The sequence below is a fragment of the Mobula hypostoma genome, chromosome 3 (assembly GCF_963921235.1).
Source record: "Mobula hypostoma chromosome 3, sMobHyp1.1, whole genome shotgun sequence".
NCBI lineage: Eukaryota > Metazoa > Chordata > Chondrichthyes > Myliobatiformes > Myliobatidae > Mobula > Mobula hypostoma.
Genome location: NC_086099.1, coordinates 140,050,633 through 140,067,259, shown reverse-complemented (window position 1 = coordinate 140,067,259; position 16,627 = coordinate 140,050,633). Strand labels below are relative to the sequence as shown.

The following is a 16,627-nucleotide window of genomic DNA, read 5'->3' as shown; positions in this document are numbered from 1 at the left end:
GGAGGGGGGAGGGTGAGAGAGAGAGATTATTCGAGATTGACTTCAGTGGAAGCTCGGACTGTGACAGGTGCTTTCGCACAGCTTGTGAGCTTGGCACCGTGAGATGTGCTGCAATGGTCATTGGTACATTTAGACTGGTCTAACTGTAATGGGTCCTTTTTTTCCATTCTTTTCTTTCTTTTAATAACTGCTTGGAAAAGCTGAAATTGGTAAATATACATTCTTTATAATTGTATGCAGTGTACGATCTGTTACTTCTTGCTGACTGATAATTGTGTGTGGGTATATTTACACAGCATTCACTCAAACTGAGGTTTCCTTAATCAGAACATCACGACGTCCCTGTTTAGTTGAACCCCAAATCACACCGACGCTACACAGATATAGTTTATGAAAGGTGGCCTTTGCACCTCTGTGTCCCATGGCTTTTAGCGGAGTAGCTAACGAGACAAGTTTGTATACAAGCCTGGTGAGAGGGTTACGGTAGCTTTATAAATCATGCTTTAATATCAATATACAGAATGAGTAATGAGTTTTTAAAACATTACCATTTTGGCACTGTGATCCAAAAAATCCATGTGGACACATGCAGTTGTTGGGTTTGATACATGTTCCACCATTGAGGCAAACGGGACTGCAAACAGCTTTTGAAATTCAAAGAGAGAGGCAGGCAGGGAAAAGATAAAATCATGATAAGATAAAATGGTGATGGCAGTATCAAAATATACACATTAATTTTTCATGGTGCTTGAAGTTAAAGGATATGATTAGTAAGTATACTGGACTTCTGATTTCACACCAATGATGATTGTATGGATTTCATGATACTTTCAATAAAGTAATGCACTAGACCTTTTTTTTATTCATACTTCCTGCTTTCTGTGACTATACAGAGAGTAAAAGAGAGACAATAGTGGACATCAGACCGGTGAAAAATAACGCTGGAGAGTAATGGGGAACAAAGAAATGGCAGGCAAATAGGTATTTTGCATCAGTCTTCACTGCCCAAGAAAAATATTCCAGAAATTCACAGAGATGATGGTGGGGCAGAAGTGAGTATAGTCACTTCTACTAAAGGAGAAGGTACTTAGAGAGCTGAAAGATCTGAAGGATTTTCCATTATTGGGAATAATTTGAGCAAAAGCTGTCTCCATAGCTATACATAGCCTTTAATAGTAAAGCATGAGACCACAACACATCGGAGCAGAATTTGGCTATTTGGCCTATTGAGTCTTCTCGCCCATTTGATCATAACTGATTATTTTGCAGCTCATGGAATCAGCTCCGCCAATCATTCCATCGTGGCTGAATTATGACCTCCCTCAACTCAATTCTCCTTCCTTCTCCCCGTAACCTTCGATGAGCTTATTAATTAAGAACCTTTCAATATTTGCTTTAAATGTACCCAAGAACTTGGACTTCACAGCCATCTGTGGCGATAAATTCCCCAGATTCACACATTCTAGCTAAAGAAATAACTCCTAATCTCTGTTCTAAAGGGATATCCTTCTATTCTGAGGCTGTGCCCTTTGGTTTTCACTCTCCCATCCTCTTCTATCCAGGCCTTTCAATATTGGCTCGGGTACAATGAGATTACCCCTCTTTTTTTTTTAACTCCAGTGAATACAAGCCCAGAATAATCAAGCACTCCTCATACGTCAACCATTTTATTCCCGATATCATTCTCATGGACCTCCTCGCAAACTCTGCAATGGCAGCACATCCTTTCTTAAATATGAGGCCCAAAACTGATCAAAATACTCCAAATGCAATGATGTAAGGCCTCAGCATTACATCTTTTTATATTTTAGTCCTCTCAAAATGAATCCTAACATTGTATTTGTTTCTTTACTATCAACTCAACCTGCAAGCTAAACTAAAGGGATTCCTGCACTATGACTTCCAAGTCTCTCTGCACCTCCAATTTCTAAATACACTGCCCATTTAGAAAATAGTCTACTCCTTTATTCTTTCTACCACTTGCATAACTATACACTTCCCCATACTATCCCATCTGCCACTTCTTTACCCATTCTCCTACTTGATCCAAGTTGCTCCGCAGACTCCTTGCTCCCTTAACACTACCTGCCCCTTCAACTATTTTTGTTTCATCCACAAACCTGGCTAGAAAGCTATCAATTCAGTCAGCCAGATCATTGACATATAATGTGAAAAGTAGCGGACCTAAAATCAACCCTTACGTAACACCATTAGTCATCAGCAGCCAACCAGAAAGGCCCCCTTTACTCCAGCCCTTTGCCTTCTTACAGTCAGCCAATCTTCTATTCATGCTAGTACTTCCCTGTAATACTCTGGACATTTACCTTGCAAGATCATATGTAGTACTTTGTCAAAACTTGGTCCACTTCTGAAGATCCAAAGAAATAAAGTCCACTGACTTTCTTTTGTCTATCCTACCTGTTAGTTCCTCAAAGAACTCCAACTGATTTGTCAGGCAAGATTTCCCCTCAGGGAAACTATGCTGAATTCAGCCTACTTTATCACGTGCCTCAATAATAGACTCCTAACATCATGCCAGCCACTGAAATCAGGCTGACTGATCTATAATTTCCTGGCTTTTGTCTCCACAGTACACCCTCAAAGAGTAGAGCGGAAATTTGTGATATTGTATTTCTCAGGAACTATTTCAAAACTTACTAATTCTTGAAAAATCATTACTATTGCCTCCACAATCTCTTCAGATACTTATTTCAGAACCCTGGCTGCAGTCCACCTAATCCAGACCTTATCTACCTTCAGACATTTCAGCTTCCCATGCACCTACTCCTTAGTAATTATGACTACACTCCTCACTGTTGCACTCCCTCCCCTGTACCACCACTGCCCCCCCCCGCCCCTCCCGCCAACCATACACACACAACCCAGCTCTGTTGAATTATTTCTGGCATGTTGTTGTTGTATAGTGAAGACTGAAGTAAAATAGTTATTCAGTTCATCCACTATTCCTTTGTGCCCATTACTTCTCCAGCATCATTTTCCAGCTGACCAATATCCATTCTTGCCTTTCTTTTACTCTATATTTTTGTTCATATTAATATAAGACTAAACTGATTAAATTTCTAATTTATATAGTTGAAAATTCATGAAACTTCAGGAGAAAATCATTCAGCACTTTGTAGGTGATTGTGCTGAATGTATCCCACCAATTAATGAAAGGTCTGGTTTAAGTGAACTTTCAAGCTTACAGCACTCAAACTGTAATATAGATCCATTTATCAGAATCAAGTTTGTAATTCTATGGTTAGTTCCATTTGTTTCTGTCTTAAGTAGACGGTTGTGCAAATAGAGTACAGCTGGATCCATGCATATCATCAGCTGAAAAGCACTGGAACGTTTGGGAAATATAACTGGAAACAAAATGAGATGCAAATTGGGAAACATTAATGGAACTAATAACACTATATCTTACCCGTATTACATGTGGGACCATTCCAGCCTGATCTGCACTGGCAGACATCTGGAGAGATGCATTCACCTCCATTTTCACAATGTCTGTTGCAAACAACTGCAGACACAAATAGTCCATCAGTAAGTTACATCTCATGAAAAACAAATTTTCTCTAAATGCTGCAGACTTTAATAACCATTCATACTGTGCATGAGTTCCAATAATTAAAACTCTTCTTAACCATCTTTTCTTGGTCAAAAATGAATATTAAATCAGCATAAAAATCCCTCTTTAAAAGACAAAACTATGGTGGAAAGTACTTTAGATGCGCACTATTAGTTATTTTCATGCTATGATTATAGAAGGAATGGTTGGAACTGCACATTTACAATCTCCCTTTGAGAAAGCAACACTTTCTAGGATGAAGCTGGAATTCACTTCTAATAGATTGCTCATAATGTGTGCTCTTTCACATAGGGAAAAGTACACCTATATTAGATAATCCCTTGGATGAAAACCTTTGTTAAAGTTCACATTGGTCAGTCCAAACTTTTAGTTTCATGGCATTTTATTTCTACATTCTCCTTCCTCTCTGCCCACTGCCTTTAGCCTACTACACAAATTCCAACAAGCTCAGACTTAAGCTCAAGAAGCAACAGAACTGCACATCTTCAGATGGAACATGGTTTAATATTCCAGACAAAACAATTAAATTATAAAAATCTGAAAATTATATGCTGCAGTCTTGTATCTCACACTTCCAATATATACCTTGTTTTAAATTGCAACCATTCACTTTCGGTAATTTTAGATTTCATTTGTCTCTTCCTATTTTCACGTCTCTCAAACACATATTCTGGTGTTAACCAGCTTCAATATGGCTTCTCCATGTGAATCATTCAAACTCTCAACTGACCTTTTAGATCTCTTTAACCCATTCATCTAATTTCTCAAACATGAGAAAATCTGAAGATGCTGGAAATCCAAAGCAACACACACACAAAATGCTGGAGGAACTCAGCAGGCCAGGCAGCATCAATGGAAAGCAGTAAATAGTCAATGTTTCAGGCCAACACCCTTCATCATGAAGGGTCTCAGCCTGAATTGTTGACTGCTTACTCTTTTCCATCTCTAAATTCTAACACTTTTCCAGTTTTAAAGCAATGTCATTGACCTGAAACATTATCAACTTTTGGCATAAGCTGCTCAAATTTTCACTATTTTGCTGGTGTTATGCTTCAAGATTCTAATCAAATTTTGTTGTGTTGTCATAAGTACCAGATCTTATATGCATTAGCCTAAACAGAGCGCCTTTTGAAATGCAAATAAGCCTTTTCCCTCCTTCCATCAAAATATATTTCTTGAATGTAAAGACAGACATCAAGTATCGTTTGATTAAATATAGCTGAAAGTAGATCCATCACAAAAATATGCTTTTTGAATACCTGGAGCTGTGAGTAACCCGATTTTAATTAAATGGAAATGGTTTTAAAATATTATGAGGAATCATTTACTGTCATACAGCATTTCAAAGTACAAAGTAAGTTTTATTATCAAAGTACATGTATGTCACCATATATAACCCTGTGGGCATACTCAGCAAATCTATATAATAGTAACTATAACAGGATCAATAAAAGATCAACTAGAGTGCAGAAGAGAACAAATTGTGGAAATGCAAATATAAATCAATAGCAATAAATAACAAGAACATGAGATAATAAAATAAAAGGTCCTTAAAGTGAGACCATTGGTTGTGGGAGCAACTCAATGGATGGGCAAGTGACTGCAGTCATCCCCTTTATCATGTGTACTGAGGTAAAGTGAAAGCACACCACGCATACCCATCAATTCATTATCAGAATCAGGTTTTTTTTAAATTTGATCATTGACATATGTCATAAAATTTGTTGTTTTGTGGCAGCAATACAGAGCAATACATAAAAAAACAATAATTCACAATAATAAATACAAAAAAAGTAGAGCAAAATAGTGAGCAACACAGAAAAAATGCTGGAGGAACTCAACAAGTCAGGCAGCATCTATGGAAACCAGTACCGTGAACGTTTTAGGGCAGAGATCCTTTAGCAGGCCAGGCTGCTGAGTTCCTCCAGCATTTTGTGTGTGTTGCTTGGATTTCCAGCATCTGCACATTTTCTCTTGTTTGAAAAATACTGAGATATTTCAGATTATGAGGACACTCAATCTTCGTTTATTGTCATTTAGTAATGCATGCATTAAGAAATGATACAATGTTCCTCTGGTATAGTACCACAGAAATACAAGACAGACCAAGACTAAAACTGACAAAAACCACATAATTATAACATATAGTTATAACAGTGCAAAGCAATACCGTAATTTGATGAAGAGCAGACCATGGGCACAGTAAAAAAAAGTCTTAAAGTCCCGATAGCCCCATGCAGATGGTAGAAGGAAGAAAAACTCTCCCTGCCATGAAACTCCAGCGCTGCAAACTTGCCGATGCAGCACCCTGGAAGCACCCGACCACAGCCGACTCTGAGTCCGCTCGAAAACTTCGAGCCTCCGACCAGCCCTCCGACACCAAGCACCATCTCTGCCGAGCACTTCGACCCTGGCCCCGGCCGCCAAGCAACAGGCAAAGCCGAGGATTCGGGGCCTTATCCTCTGGAGATTCTGGATTGCACAGTAGCAGCGGCAGCAAAACAGGCATTTCAGAAGTTTCACCAGGTGTTCCTCCGTGCTTCTCACATCCGTCTCCATCAAATCAGGATTGTGCATGGCATCCTACTTGACAGATTACAGATATTCATTCTGGAGTGGCTGCTGCGCACTGCGTCGTGCTGCCATCTTCTCTTCTTCATGGACCTCTGATGGTGGAGGGGAAGCAGCTGTTTCTAAAGCGTTGAGTATACCTTCAGGCTCCTGAACTTCCTTCCAGATGGTAGTAATGCAAAGAAGGCATTTCCTGGGTAGTGGGGGTCCTTAATGATGGATGCCATCCTTTTGAGGCAGCACGTTTTGAAGATGTCCTTGACGGTGTGGAGGCTACTGCCTATGACGGAGCTGGCTGAGTTTAAAACTCTGCAGCTTTTTTTCCCCCGATCCTGTGCCTTGGCAATGCAACCAGTTAGAAGGCAGATGGTAATACAACCAGTTAGTATACTCTTCACGGTACATCTGTAGAAACTTACTTGAGCCTTTGGTGACTTACCAAATCTCCTCAAACTCCAAATAAATACAGCCCCTGGAGTGCCGCCTGCGTAATTCCATGAATATATTGGATCCTGGATAGATCTTTAGAGATATTGACACCCAGGAACATGAAACTGCTCATCCTGTCCTCTGCTAATCCCTTGATGACTTGATATGGACTGATGGGTACTCCTGATTTCCCCTAGTCCAGGATCAATTCCTTGGTCTTACGGATATTGAATGCAGGGTTGTCGTTGTGAAACCACTCAAATCAGCTGAACTGTCACATTCCTGTATGCCTCGTCACCTCAGACTCTGCCAACAACAGTTGTGTCATTGGCAAATTTCAAAGGTTCAAAGGGACAATTTAATGTCAGAGAAATGCATAGAATATACATCCTGAAATGCTTTTGCTTTGCAAACATCCACAAAAAACAGAGGAGTGCCCCCAAAGAATGAACGACAGTTAAATGTTAGAACCCTAAAAGTCCTCCCCAGCTCCCTCCTCCCGTGCATAAGCAGCAGCGAGCAACAATCCCCCCTCCCCCACCAGCAAAAAAAAGCATTGGCACCGCCACCGAGCACTCAAGTATGAGCAAAGCAATAGCAGAGACACAGACTTGCTGTTATCCCAAAGACTTCGCATTTCACCCGGTAACTAATATACCACATCTCCTAATAAGGGAGAAAGAGGTGTCTCTATTTTCCCAGCAAGCCGGGAGACATAGCAAACAACTTGCTGGTTTATGATGTTAAAAGTCCATAATGTCGCTTTTTTTGAGAACTGTGCCTGAAGATCACAAAGATCTTGGGTCTCCAGGCGCACAGCAGATATCCTGACTCCCCCAACGACATATGGGTCTCCTATCGTGACACCAACCCTCGATCTGCCCATCTCCAGAGCCCCGAGATCCCAGGCTTCCGAATCCGAGCCAGACTCTTAGGCTGAGCCTTTGGCATGCCAAACAATGGCCAGTTATGGAACCCTGAGAGCGGGACTCATTCCCACAAAGAATCACATCAGCATGCAACTCCAGGTCAGGGTCTTCAAAAGAACCCTGAAAGAGAAAAATAGAGATATTAAAGATGGAATTAAAGCTGTTTCCGAAAATGCAAGCAAAGGAGTCGCTGTTGGGCGCCATTAACCCTCCTAAACACAGATGGCAGTTAATCTGTATTTAGCCACACAGTCATGGGTGTAGAGCAGGGGTTCCCAATCTGGGGTCCACGGACCTCTTGGTTATTGGTAGGAGTCCATGGCATAAAAAGAGTTGGGAACCCCTGATGTAGAGAGAGTGGAGCAGTGGGCTAACTACACATCCTTGCCGTGCACCTGTGCTGACTGCTTGTGAGGAGATGTTATTTCCAATCCACACCGACTTTGGTCTTCCGATGAGGAAGTCAAGGATTCAGTTGCAGAGGGAGAAACAAAGGCCCAGCTTTTGAAACTTCTTCATTAGTACTGAGGGGATAATGGTGTTGAACACTAGTCCATTAAAAAATAAACAACAGCCTGACGTGGCTATTGCTGTTATCCATGTGGCCCAAAGCTGAATGAAGAGCCAGTGAGAATGTATCCACTGCAGATCTATCGTGGTGGAAGGCAATCTGCAGCGTGTCCAGGTTCTTGTTCAGACAAAAGTTCATTCTAACCATCATCAACCTCTCAAAGCACTTCATCATAGTAGATATGAGTGCTACCAGGCTGTCATTAAGGCTGCTCACGTGCTGTTCTCAGCCACTGGTATGGTTGACGCCCCCTTGACGACTGTCCAAAACTCAGACTGCAGCTGTGAAAGATTGAAGATGTCCTTGAACATTCCAGGTTTTCAGTGCCCTAATAGATATACCATTGCAGCCTGGCTCCTTGTGAGGGTTCACTCTCCTGAAAGATGTTCTGATATCAACCTTTAGGACAGATACCGCAGGGTTACAAGATGCTGTAGGGATTTGAACAGCTTTAATTTTTATTATCCCTTTTGGGGTGTGCATAAAGGGTATTCAGTTCTTTGGGAAGTGAAGTATCACAGCATTTTATGATGTTAGGATTCGCGTCATAGAAAGTAATGGCCTGCAAACCCCGCCATTGCCGATGTGCATTTGACTTCGTCTCTATTTTCACTCAGAATTGCTTTTTTAACTCTTAAGATAAGCTTCCCTAGGTCATACCTGGACCTGTTGTAAAGTTCAGAACCACCAGTCATGAATCCCTCAGCAAACTGCGAATTTCCTGATTCAGCCACAGATTCTGGTTTAGGTACGCCCGGAATGTTCCCAAAAGCACACACAGGCCTTTATGAAGTCGGAGGCACCTGAACCAAAGACACATCCCAGAATATGGTCCAGTCCATCGATTCAAAACAGTCCTGTAAGTGCTCCACTGTCTCCCTTGACCATACCTTTGCGGTCCTGACCACTGATGCTGCAGTCCTCAGTTTTTACCTATACACCAGGATTAGATTTGCCAAACTGAGGGCCGGAGATGGTATGCTAAGCATTCTTGATAGTGGTCAAGTGTTTTGGCTCCTTTGGTTCCACAGGTGATACGCTGGTCATAGTTTGTCAGAGATTTCTTCAAGCTGGCTGGGTTGAAGTCCCCACAATGATCGGGAATGTACCTGGGTATGTTGTTTCATGACTGCTGATCACGGTGCTCAGCTCCTCCAGTGACATTGACCAGGGTTGGAACGAACACTGCAACCAGAATGACGGTGCCAGATTTCCTCAGCAGATAGAATGGATGACATTTGACCACAAGATATTCCAGGTTAGGGAAGTGAGACTGAGGCAGAACCAGCATGTCTGTGCAGCACAATGAAGCAAACATCACTGCCTTTACCTAATGCTGCTGTCCAGTCCAAGGTGAAGCCCTTGGCCTGAAGCATTGTGACTGGAATTTTGGGGGTGAGCCATGTCTCTGTGAAACAAAGTACACCTCAGTACCTATATTTCATTGGTACTGCAATCTTGCTCTGAAGCATTCAATTTTCTTTACCATAGACTGTACGTTAGCCAGAGAGATGGTAGGGTGTGGGAATCTCACAACCCTGCGTTTCAGTTTTACCTGCAACCCAGTGCGTCAGCCATGTTTTCTTAAAGGGTAACTGCTGGCTACCTGGGTGGTTTGCTGATTTTGAGGATCGCTAGCTCATTCAGGTAGTACAAGGTAAAACAATAGCAGAGAGCAAAGAAAAGGATTACAGTAACAAATAAAGTGCAGTGCCAGTAGACAGCGAGGTGCACGGTCACAACAAGGTAGACTGTGAAATCAAGAGTCCATCTTTCTGCATGAGGGAACCTTCAATAGTGGAATAGAAGCTGTTCATGAGCCCAGTGGTAGTGCTTTCAGGCTTTTGTATCTTCTGCCTGAAGAGAAGGGGGAGTAGAGATAATGGCTGGGGTAGGTGGGATCGTTGATTATGCTGGCTACTTTATCGAGGTGGTGGGAAGTGTAGATACAGTCTATGGAGGGGAAGCTGGTTTAGGTAACGTACTGAGCTGCATCCACAACATGCTGCAGCTTCTGGTGGTCATGAGCTAAGCAGTTGCCATACCAAACTATGATGCATCCAGGTACCATGCATTGATAAAAATTGGTGAGGGTCAAAGGAGACAGGAACTTTCTTTAGCCTCCTGAGGAAGTAGAGGAATTTGTGAGCTTTCCTGGCCATGGCGTCAACGTGGTTGGACCAGGATAGGTTTTTGGTGATGTTCACTCCCCGGAACTTGATATTCTTATCTCTCTTGACCTCAGCGCCACTGATGCAAACAGGAGATTGTGCAATGATTCGCTCTTTTGTTTAGCTGACACTGAGGTAAAGATTGTTGTCATGACAGATTTCCTATTTAAATAATTCTAAATGGATTTTAATACATCTTACCCTTTTAAGAGTCTCCTCAAAGGCATTTGAATGAGTGAAATAAGCATGACTTTGACAAGACAACAAATTTGCTCATGAGTATATTTGATTTTGTGCATACAGCTTGTTTCCAGAATGATGTTTCGAGATCAGTGGAAAAGACCAGGAAAATTATTTTCCCGGATCTTAAATTGTGCTTGTAATTTTTCTATTCTCTAATCCCTCATACTATGGTTGGCTTTGGTTGAAGTCCTTCCCAAAATGTGGAGATAGTTATGTAAAACGCCCTGGCTGGCCTATCCAAATCAATAATTCTGAAATGAAAGAGCAACATTGGAATTTACAGGACTGAAATATCCATGCTGTTTAGACAATCAGAGTTCAAAAGAAGAATAAAACTACCTCACCTACTACCAGTTTAATTCCCTAATTAGCCATTACCATCTTTTCTAAACAATCACCACTCTGTCAAAACATTTTTATTAGATTTATTCACCTTACTCTGAACAACTCATCTCATGCCCTACAGTTGTTGCTCTCAGAGATATTTCAAACTGTTCTTCATGCTTCACCTTTTTTTTTAAATAGCGCCAGGGTGTTGGGACAGTCCCATTTCAGCTTAGTATCATACCTAGTAATGTATTTTCTATTCAGTACACTATGCAGGATTCTAATTTCTTCATTTACAACTCAAAGTTGAGCTTACTTTCATATGCATCTGACCCAGACAGGGTACCTGGCCAAGTACTGAAGACCTGTGCTAATCACCAGGCTGGAGTGTTCACTGATAGATTTAACCTTTTGCTTCAGCAGTCTGAGGTACCCACCTGTTTTTTTCCTGTAATTTCTCTTTGTAGCATAAAGAATCTGAAGCCAGCTGTTTGAAAGGAAACCCACTTACCTGCATTGTGGTGTCCTTCCCACTCGAGTGTTAAAACCAGTATCTGGTGTTGTTGGTGTGAATGCTATGTTCATGTGATATATTTCTATGTAATGCATTCACTAGAAATGAACAGCACACTCCAAAATGGATACAGAACATCCTTATTTCAACTTAGTTTTATATCTAGTAATGTATTTTCTATTCAATACAGTACACAGGATTCAAATTACTTTATTTACAACCCAAAGTTGAGTTTAATTTCATATGCGCGAGTATGTGCATCACAGGTGCAATGAAAAATTTGCATACAGCAGCATCACAGAAACGTAGCATTTACAAGAGCTGTCACTTTGTGGTTGATTTCAGTGACCTGTTTACTGGTGTACTAAGTTTTTCTCCTCATATTTTATTCTGTAGATCAAAATGACTATTTTTGTCCCTCTTCTCCAGTCCTATCATTTTTTATTTGTTGACGAAGAATTGATCATTTCATTTTTCAACTCAGTTTCAGAATCTGGACCTCTCTGCATATGGAGAATATTTATTTGAAACCATGAACCATGTTATTATCATCAATAAACTTTTATACTTACTTTTAACTAAATAATATTTTTACTATTTTATCTACAAATGCTATAGATTACAATAGCAAAAAAAATCAGACATATTAAAATTGCAGTAAAAGCCTCTTACTTGTTTCACATCGTGGTCCAACAAAGCCATATGGACAGGTGCAACGATTTCTAACCATACATATTCCTCCATGTTGGCATGCTGGTTCACAATAAGCTACAATCAAAAAACACATTGCATAGTATGTGAACTATGTTCTGAATCAACCTTAAGATACTGTTTATCTTTCTTCAATCGCATCAAATTCTAAATGCAATTTAAACATATGACAGGTGGGGGTTGCTTACAATTTTCTTTCATTGTGAAGTTCCCAGGTACAGCATAATATGACTTCCTCCAAATACATAACAGATGCAAGTTTAGGTTTCAAGATGAATCATGGACAGAAGCAATAACATCCCTATCACTCACTGTTGTACAGCTAGATGCAAATATTTCTTCTCTATGTTAACTAAAGGCTTCTTCAATAAGGCACTGATACAGGGTTTGATGCAGGATTTCGATTTGAAGCATAAATTACCCCTTTGCCTCCACAGATTTTGCCTTACCCAGTGAGTTCTTCCAGCAGTTTGCTTTTTTTTCTAGATTCCAGCATCTGCAGTTTCTTGTCTAAATATTCAATTCATTTTGGCTGGTTATTTTCTTCATGGAGGACAACACATCAAACTTTATATTTTATTCTCATTAAGTATCAAACACATTTTGTTAATGGATATCCTAGGTAACAATCAGGAACTGGCTGATTTACATCATCTTTATACCACTAATCAACAGCTTCTTAAATGAGACCCACTCTGTATGGACAGGAAATCAATCCATGAATCTTAGTGTAATTTAGTGTTACACTGGTAATGAATATACTGTTTCAGGCAACACAAAGAATTACTTGATTTGCTTTCTTATTGCTAGGTTGCAGTATTTTATTTATGGTGTTTTCAATTATTTTATTATATTGCTTTTATGTTAATAATCTATAAATTATTCACTGCACAGTATTGTCGAACACAACTGTAAAGGGTACAATCAAGAGATTGTTCGAACAAAAGTAACCTTTCACATAAGACCCCATAATCCCCAAAATCAGAAATTCTATCATATTTGAATAAATTAGGAATAAACTAACAGCTCTTTTTTGCCACCAGGAAAATATGTGAATAATTGTGTATTTCCTTCATTCATCAAAACTAGAAGAGAAAAATAACACAACATTTCACAAAAGGGAGACCAGCTGAACAGTTTTAGTATAATTAAGAACACATGGCTTTTTCCATTGATTCTGGAAAAAAATCACCTATAAACCCAAGAAACTCTGAAGCTATGGCAATATTCAGATTAACTTTCACTTAATCTGCCAAAGTCAAACTTCTTATTTTGTCTTCGTTCACATTCTGCCCTTTGATGATAGCACTTTCCCTGTTAGGCTGCTAGTCTGATATTAATTCTTCGCTGGAATTACAATTTCCTCCAGTTAAAAACACTGAAGGCATCATCCTTACCATCTGCAACAAACTGTGCGCCCTCTCAAATTACATCCTTCTCTCCAGTAACTGCACCTGCCAGCTGTAAATTGAGGTGGTCACATTTCTCTCAAGTTCTAACTAAAGGAGAGACATTGGGAGAACATAATAGAAATGCAATGTTTACTAGCCAGGTATATTCCATTCTTCAGTGAAAGGATACCTTGCTTAAAAGTACCAAAATGACATGGAATGGAATAAGCAAAAACTACTGGAAACCCAACTTTGATTTAAGATTACAGACATTGCACATGTAACATTGAAACATGAATGTTACAATGCAAAATTCTAAAGGTGAGCTGTGATTAACACAATACTGTATGCTTCTCCCAGGTTTGCAGTGAGAAGCTTAACTTACCTTCATCACAAGTTGGTCCTCCATATCCAGGCATGCAATAACAAACATTGGGTTTCAGGCATTTTCCGTGGTTTTTACAATCAGGCCGACATATAGCTTTGGAAAAATAAAATTGTAGAAACTGTATATTGGTTGTACCATCAGCAAAGTAATGTGTGAGAATAAAATAACCAATTTAATAGTACTACAGTCTAAGTAGATGCTGAGCAATTACATGCAAGTAATCCTCTGTTATTTGCTCTCAAACAAGTTAAGATTTTGGCAGACTTAATTGGCTTCATTTTCCACAATCGCACATAAATTGCCCTTGAAGGAATGAACACCACAAAATATGAGCACACGTTCTGTACTTCCATTGTAATACTAGCTCAACTTTAAATTCTTTTGTAGCTTACGCTTGTGAAAACCAGCTATTGATTATTCTAAAGTGGACAGAAACTAGGAAGCTTGACCAATACTTATCCTGCTTTTCAAATGAGAAATTAAATGAGACTTTGGCTACTTTCACAGATGAAATCTAAAGACCCCATAGCACTATTTTGAAGAGGATTAGGGCACTTATCCCTTTATCTTGACCAATATTTAGCTCTCAACATTTCGAAAATCACAGTTTATATGATTGTTATCACACTGGTAATCTTCCATCCTTGGACTCACTTTACACCGCACGCTGTTGGAGCAGTGCTGCCAGGATACTCAAGGACATGACCCACCCAGCCAACACACTTTTTGTCCCTCTTCCCTCTGGGAGAAGGCTCAGGAGCTTGAAGACTCACACGGCCAGATTTGGGAACAGCTTCTTTCCAACTGTGATAAGACTGCGGAACGGATCCTGACCCAGATCTGGGCCATACCCTCCAAATATCCGGACCTGCCTCTTGGTTTTTTTGCACTACCTTACTTTCCCTTTTCTATTTTCTATTTATGATTTATTATTTAAATTTTTAATATTTACTATCAATTTGTGCTCCAGGGAGCACAAAGAGCAGAATCAAATATCGCTGTGATGATTGTACGCTCTAGTATCAATTGTTTGGCGACAATAAAGTATAAAGAATTTGTGGGAGCTTGTTGGATGGAAATGAACTGCTGCTATCTGTCCATACAGATCATAACAAAAGTACATTGAGGTAGTACAAGGTAATACAATACCAGACTGCAGAATGAAATGTTACTGGACAGATAAAGTGCAGTGCAGGGGGACAGCAACATCAAGGTCAAAACGAGGTAGACTGTGAGATTAAGAATCCATTTTACTGTCCTAGGAAAGGGTTCAATTGTCTTATAAGAGTGGGGTAGAAGCTGTTCCTGAGCCAAATGGTATATGCTTTCAGGCTTTTGTATCTTCTGTCCAACGGGAGGAGGGGAAGTTGAGAGAATGTCCAGGGTTGATGGGATATTTTATTATGCTGGTTGATTTATCCAAGCCAGCGAGATGTGCAGGCAAAGACCATGGAGGGAGATTTTCATATTGTGCTGAGCTGCATCCACAACTCCTTGCAATTTCCTGCAGTCATGGGCAGACCAGTTACCATGCCAAGCTGTGATGCATCTAGACAGGATGCTTTTTATGCTGAAATGATAAAAAATCATGAGGGTCAAAGAGGAGATAGTAAATTTCTTTAGCTTCCTGGGAAGTAGAAGTGCAGGGGTGCTTTTCTGGCTGTGACTCTGAAGTGTTTGAACCAGGATAGGCTAGGAACTTGAAACTCTCTACCCTTTGGACCTCAGCATCATTGATGTAAACATAAGCCTATACACCACCCCCACCCCCTTCTGAGGTTAATGACCAACTTTTCTGTTTTGCTGACATTGAGGGGAATGTTGTTTTTAATGATACTATGTCACTAGGCTCTCTATCTCCTTCCTGTATTCTGACTCATAATTATTTGAAATGTAGCCCATTATCCTTGTATCATCTGCAGACTTGGAGCAAAGTGTGTGCAGGCAGTCATGACTGCATAGAGAGTAGAGTAAGGGGTCAAGGAGGCAGCTTTGTGGGGCACCAATCTGAGAATTAATTGTGGCAGAATCGTTAAGGACTACCTGTCCTTAACAATTGTGGTCTCTTGGTCATGAAGTCAAGGTTCCAGTTACAAATGGAAATTTGAGTCCCAAGTTTAGGAATTTTGAGATGAGCTTGTTTGGAATTATACTACTGAAGGCAGGGCTATAGTCAATAAGCAATAGTCTAGCATAGATGTCTTCACTACAAACGTACATTATGGTAAAGTGCTTGTAAATTCTCCAAAGAGGATTTGAAAGCTGACTTCTAAATGTAGATTTTTCTTTTTCTGGTTCCTCCTTTGTGGTCTCTAACTACCAATATGTAAAATTAGTGCTGAAAGAACTCAAGAGTTCTTTTGTACCTGTGCACAGATCAAACACAACCTTGGCCTCAGAGAGCATTGAAACAGGCTGTATAGACCATAAGACTGTAAGATATAGCAGCAGAATTAGGCAATTTGGCCCATCAAGTCTGCTCTGCCATTTCATCATGGCTGATCTATTTTTCCTTTCAGTCCCAGTCTCCAGCCTACCCTGTATCCCTTCATGCCCTGACCATTCAAGAATCTATCTACTTTTGCCCTAAACATAAAGACATGACCTCCACAGCCGCCCAGGGCAACAAATTCCACAGACTCACTACTCTCTGGCTAAGGAAATTTCTCCTCATCTCCATTCTAAAAGGACATCCCTTGATTCTGAATCCTCTGTATCCTCTGGTCTTAGACTCTCCCACTAAAGGAAACATCCTCTTTACATTCACTGTATCAAGGCCTTTCAGCA

General features: G+C 40.2%; 1 protein-coding gene across 2 annotated transcripts in view; it reads right to left on the bottom strand.

Annotated features, from left to right (window-relative positions):
- vwde (von Willebrand factor D and EGF domains) overlaps positions 1–16,627 on the bottom strand; it is a 239,477-nt gene that overhangs the window by 24,704 nt on the left and 198,146 nt on the right. For both annotated transcript variants that reach the window (XM_063042310.1, XM_063042311.1), the window contains exons 24-27: positions 13,838–13,933; positions 12,023–12,118; positions 3,431–3,526; positions 549–644 (exon numbers count right to left, since the gene is read on the bottom strand). In XM_063042310.1, the coding sequence (XP_062898380.1) occupies positions 549–644; positions 3,431–3,526; positions 12,023–12,118; positions 13,838–13,933 (384 nt within the window). The remainder of the gene's footprint in view (positions 1–548; positions 645–3,430; positions 3,527–12,022; positions 12,119–13,837; positions 13,934–16,627) is intronic.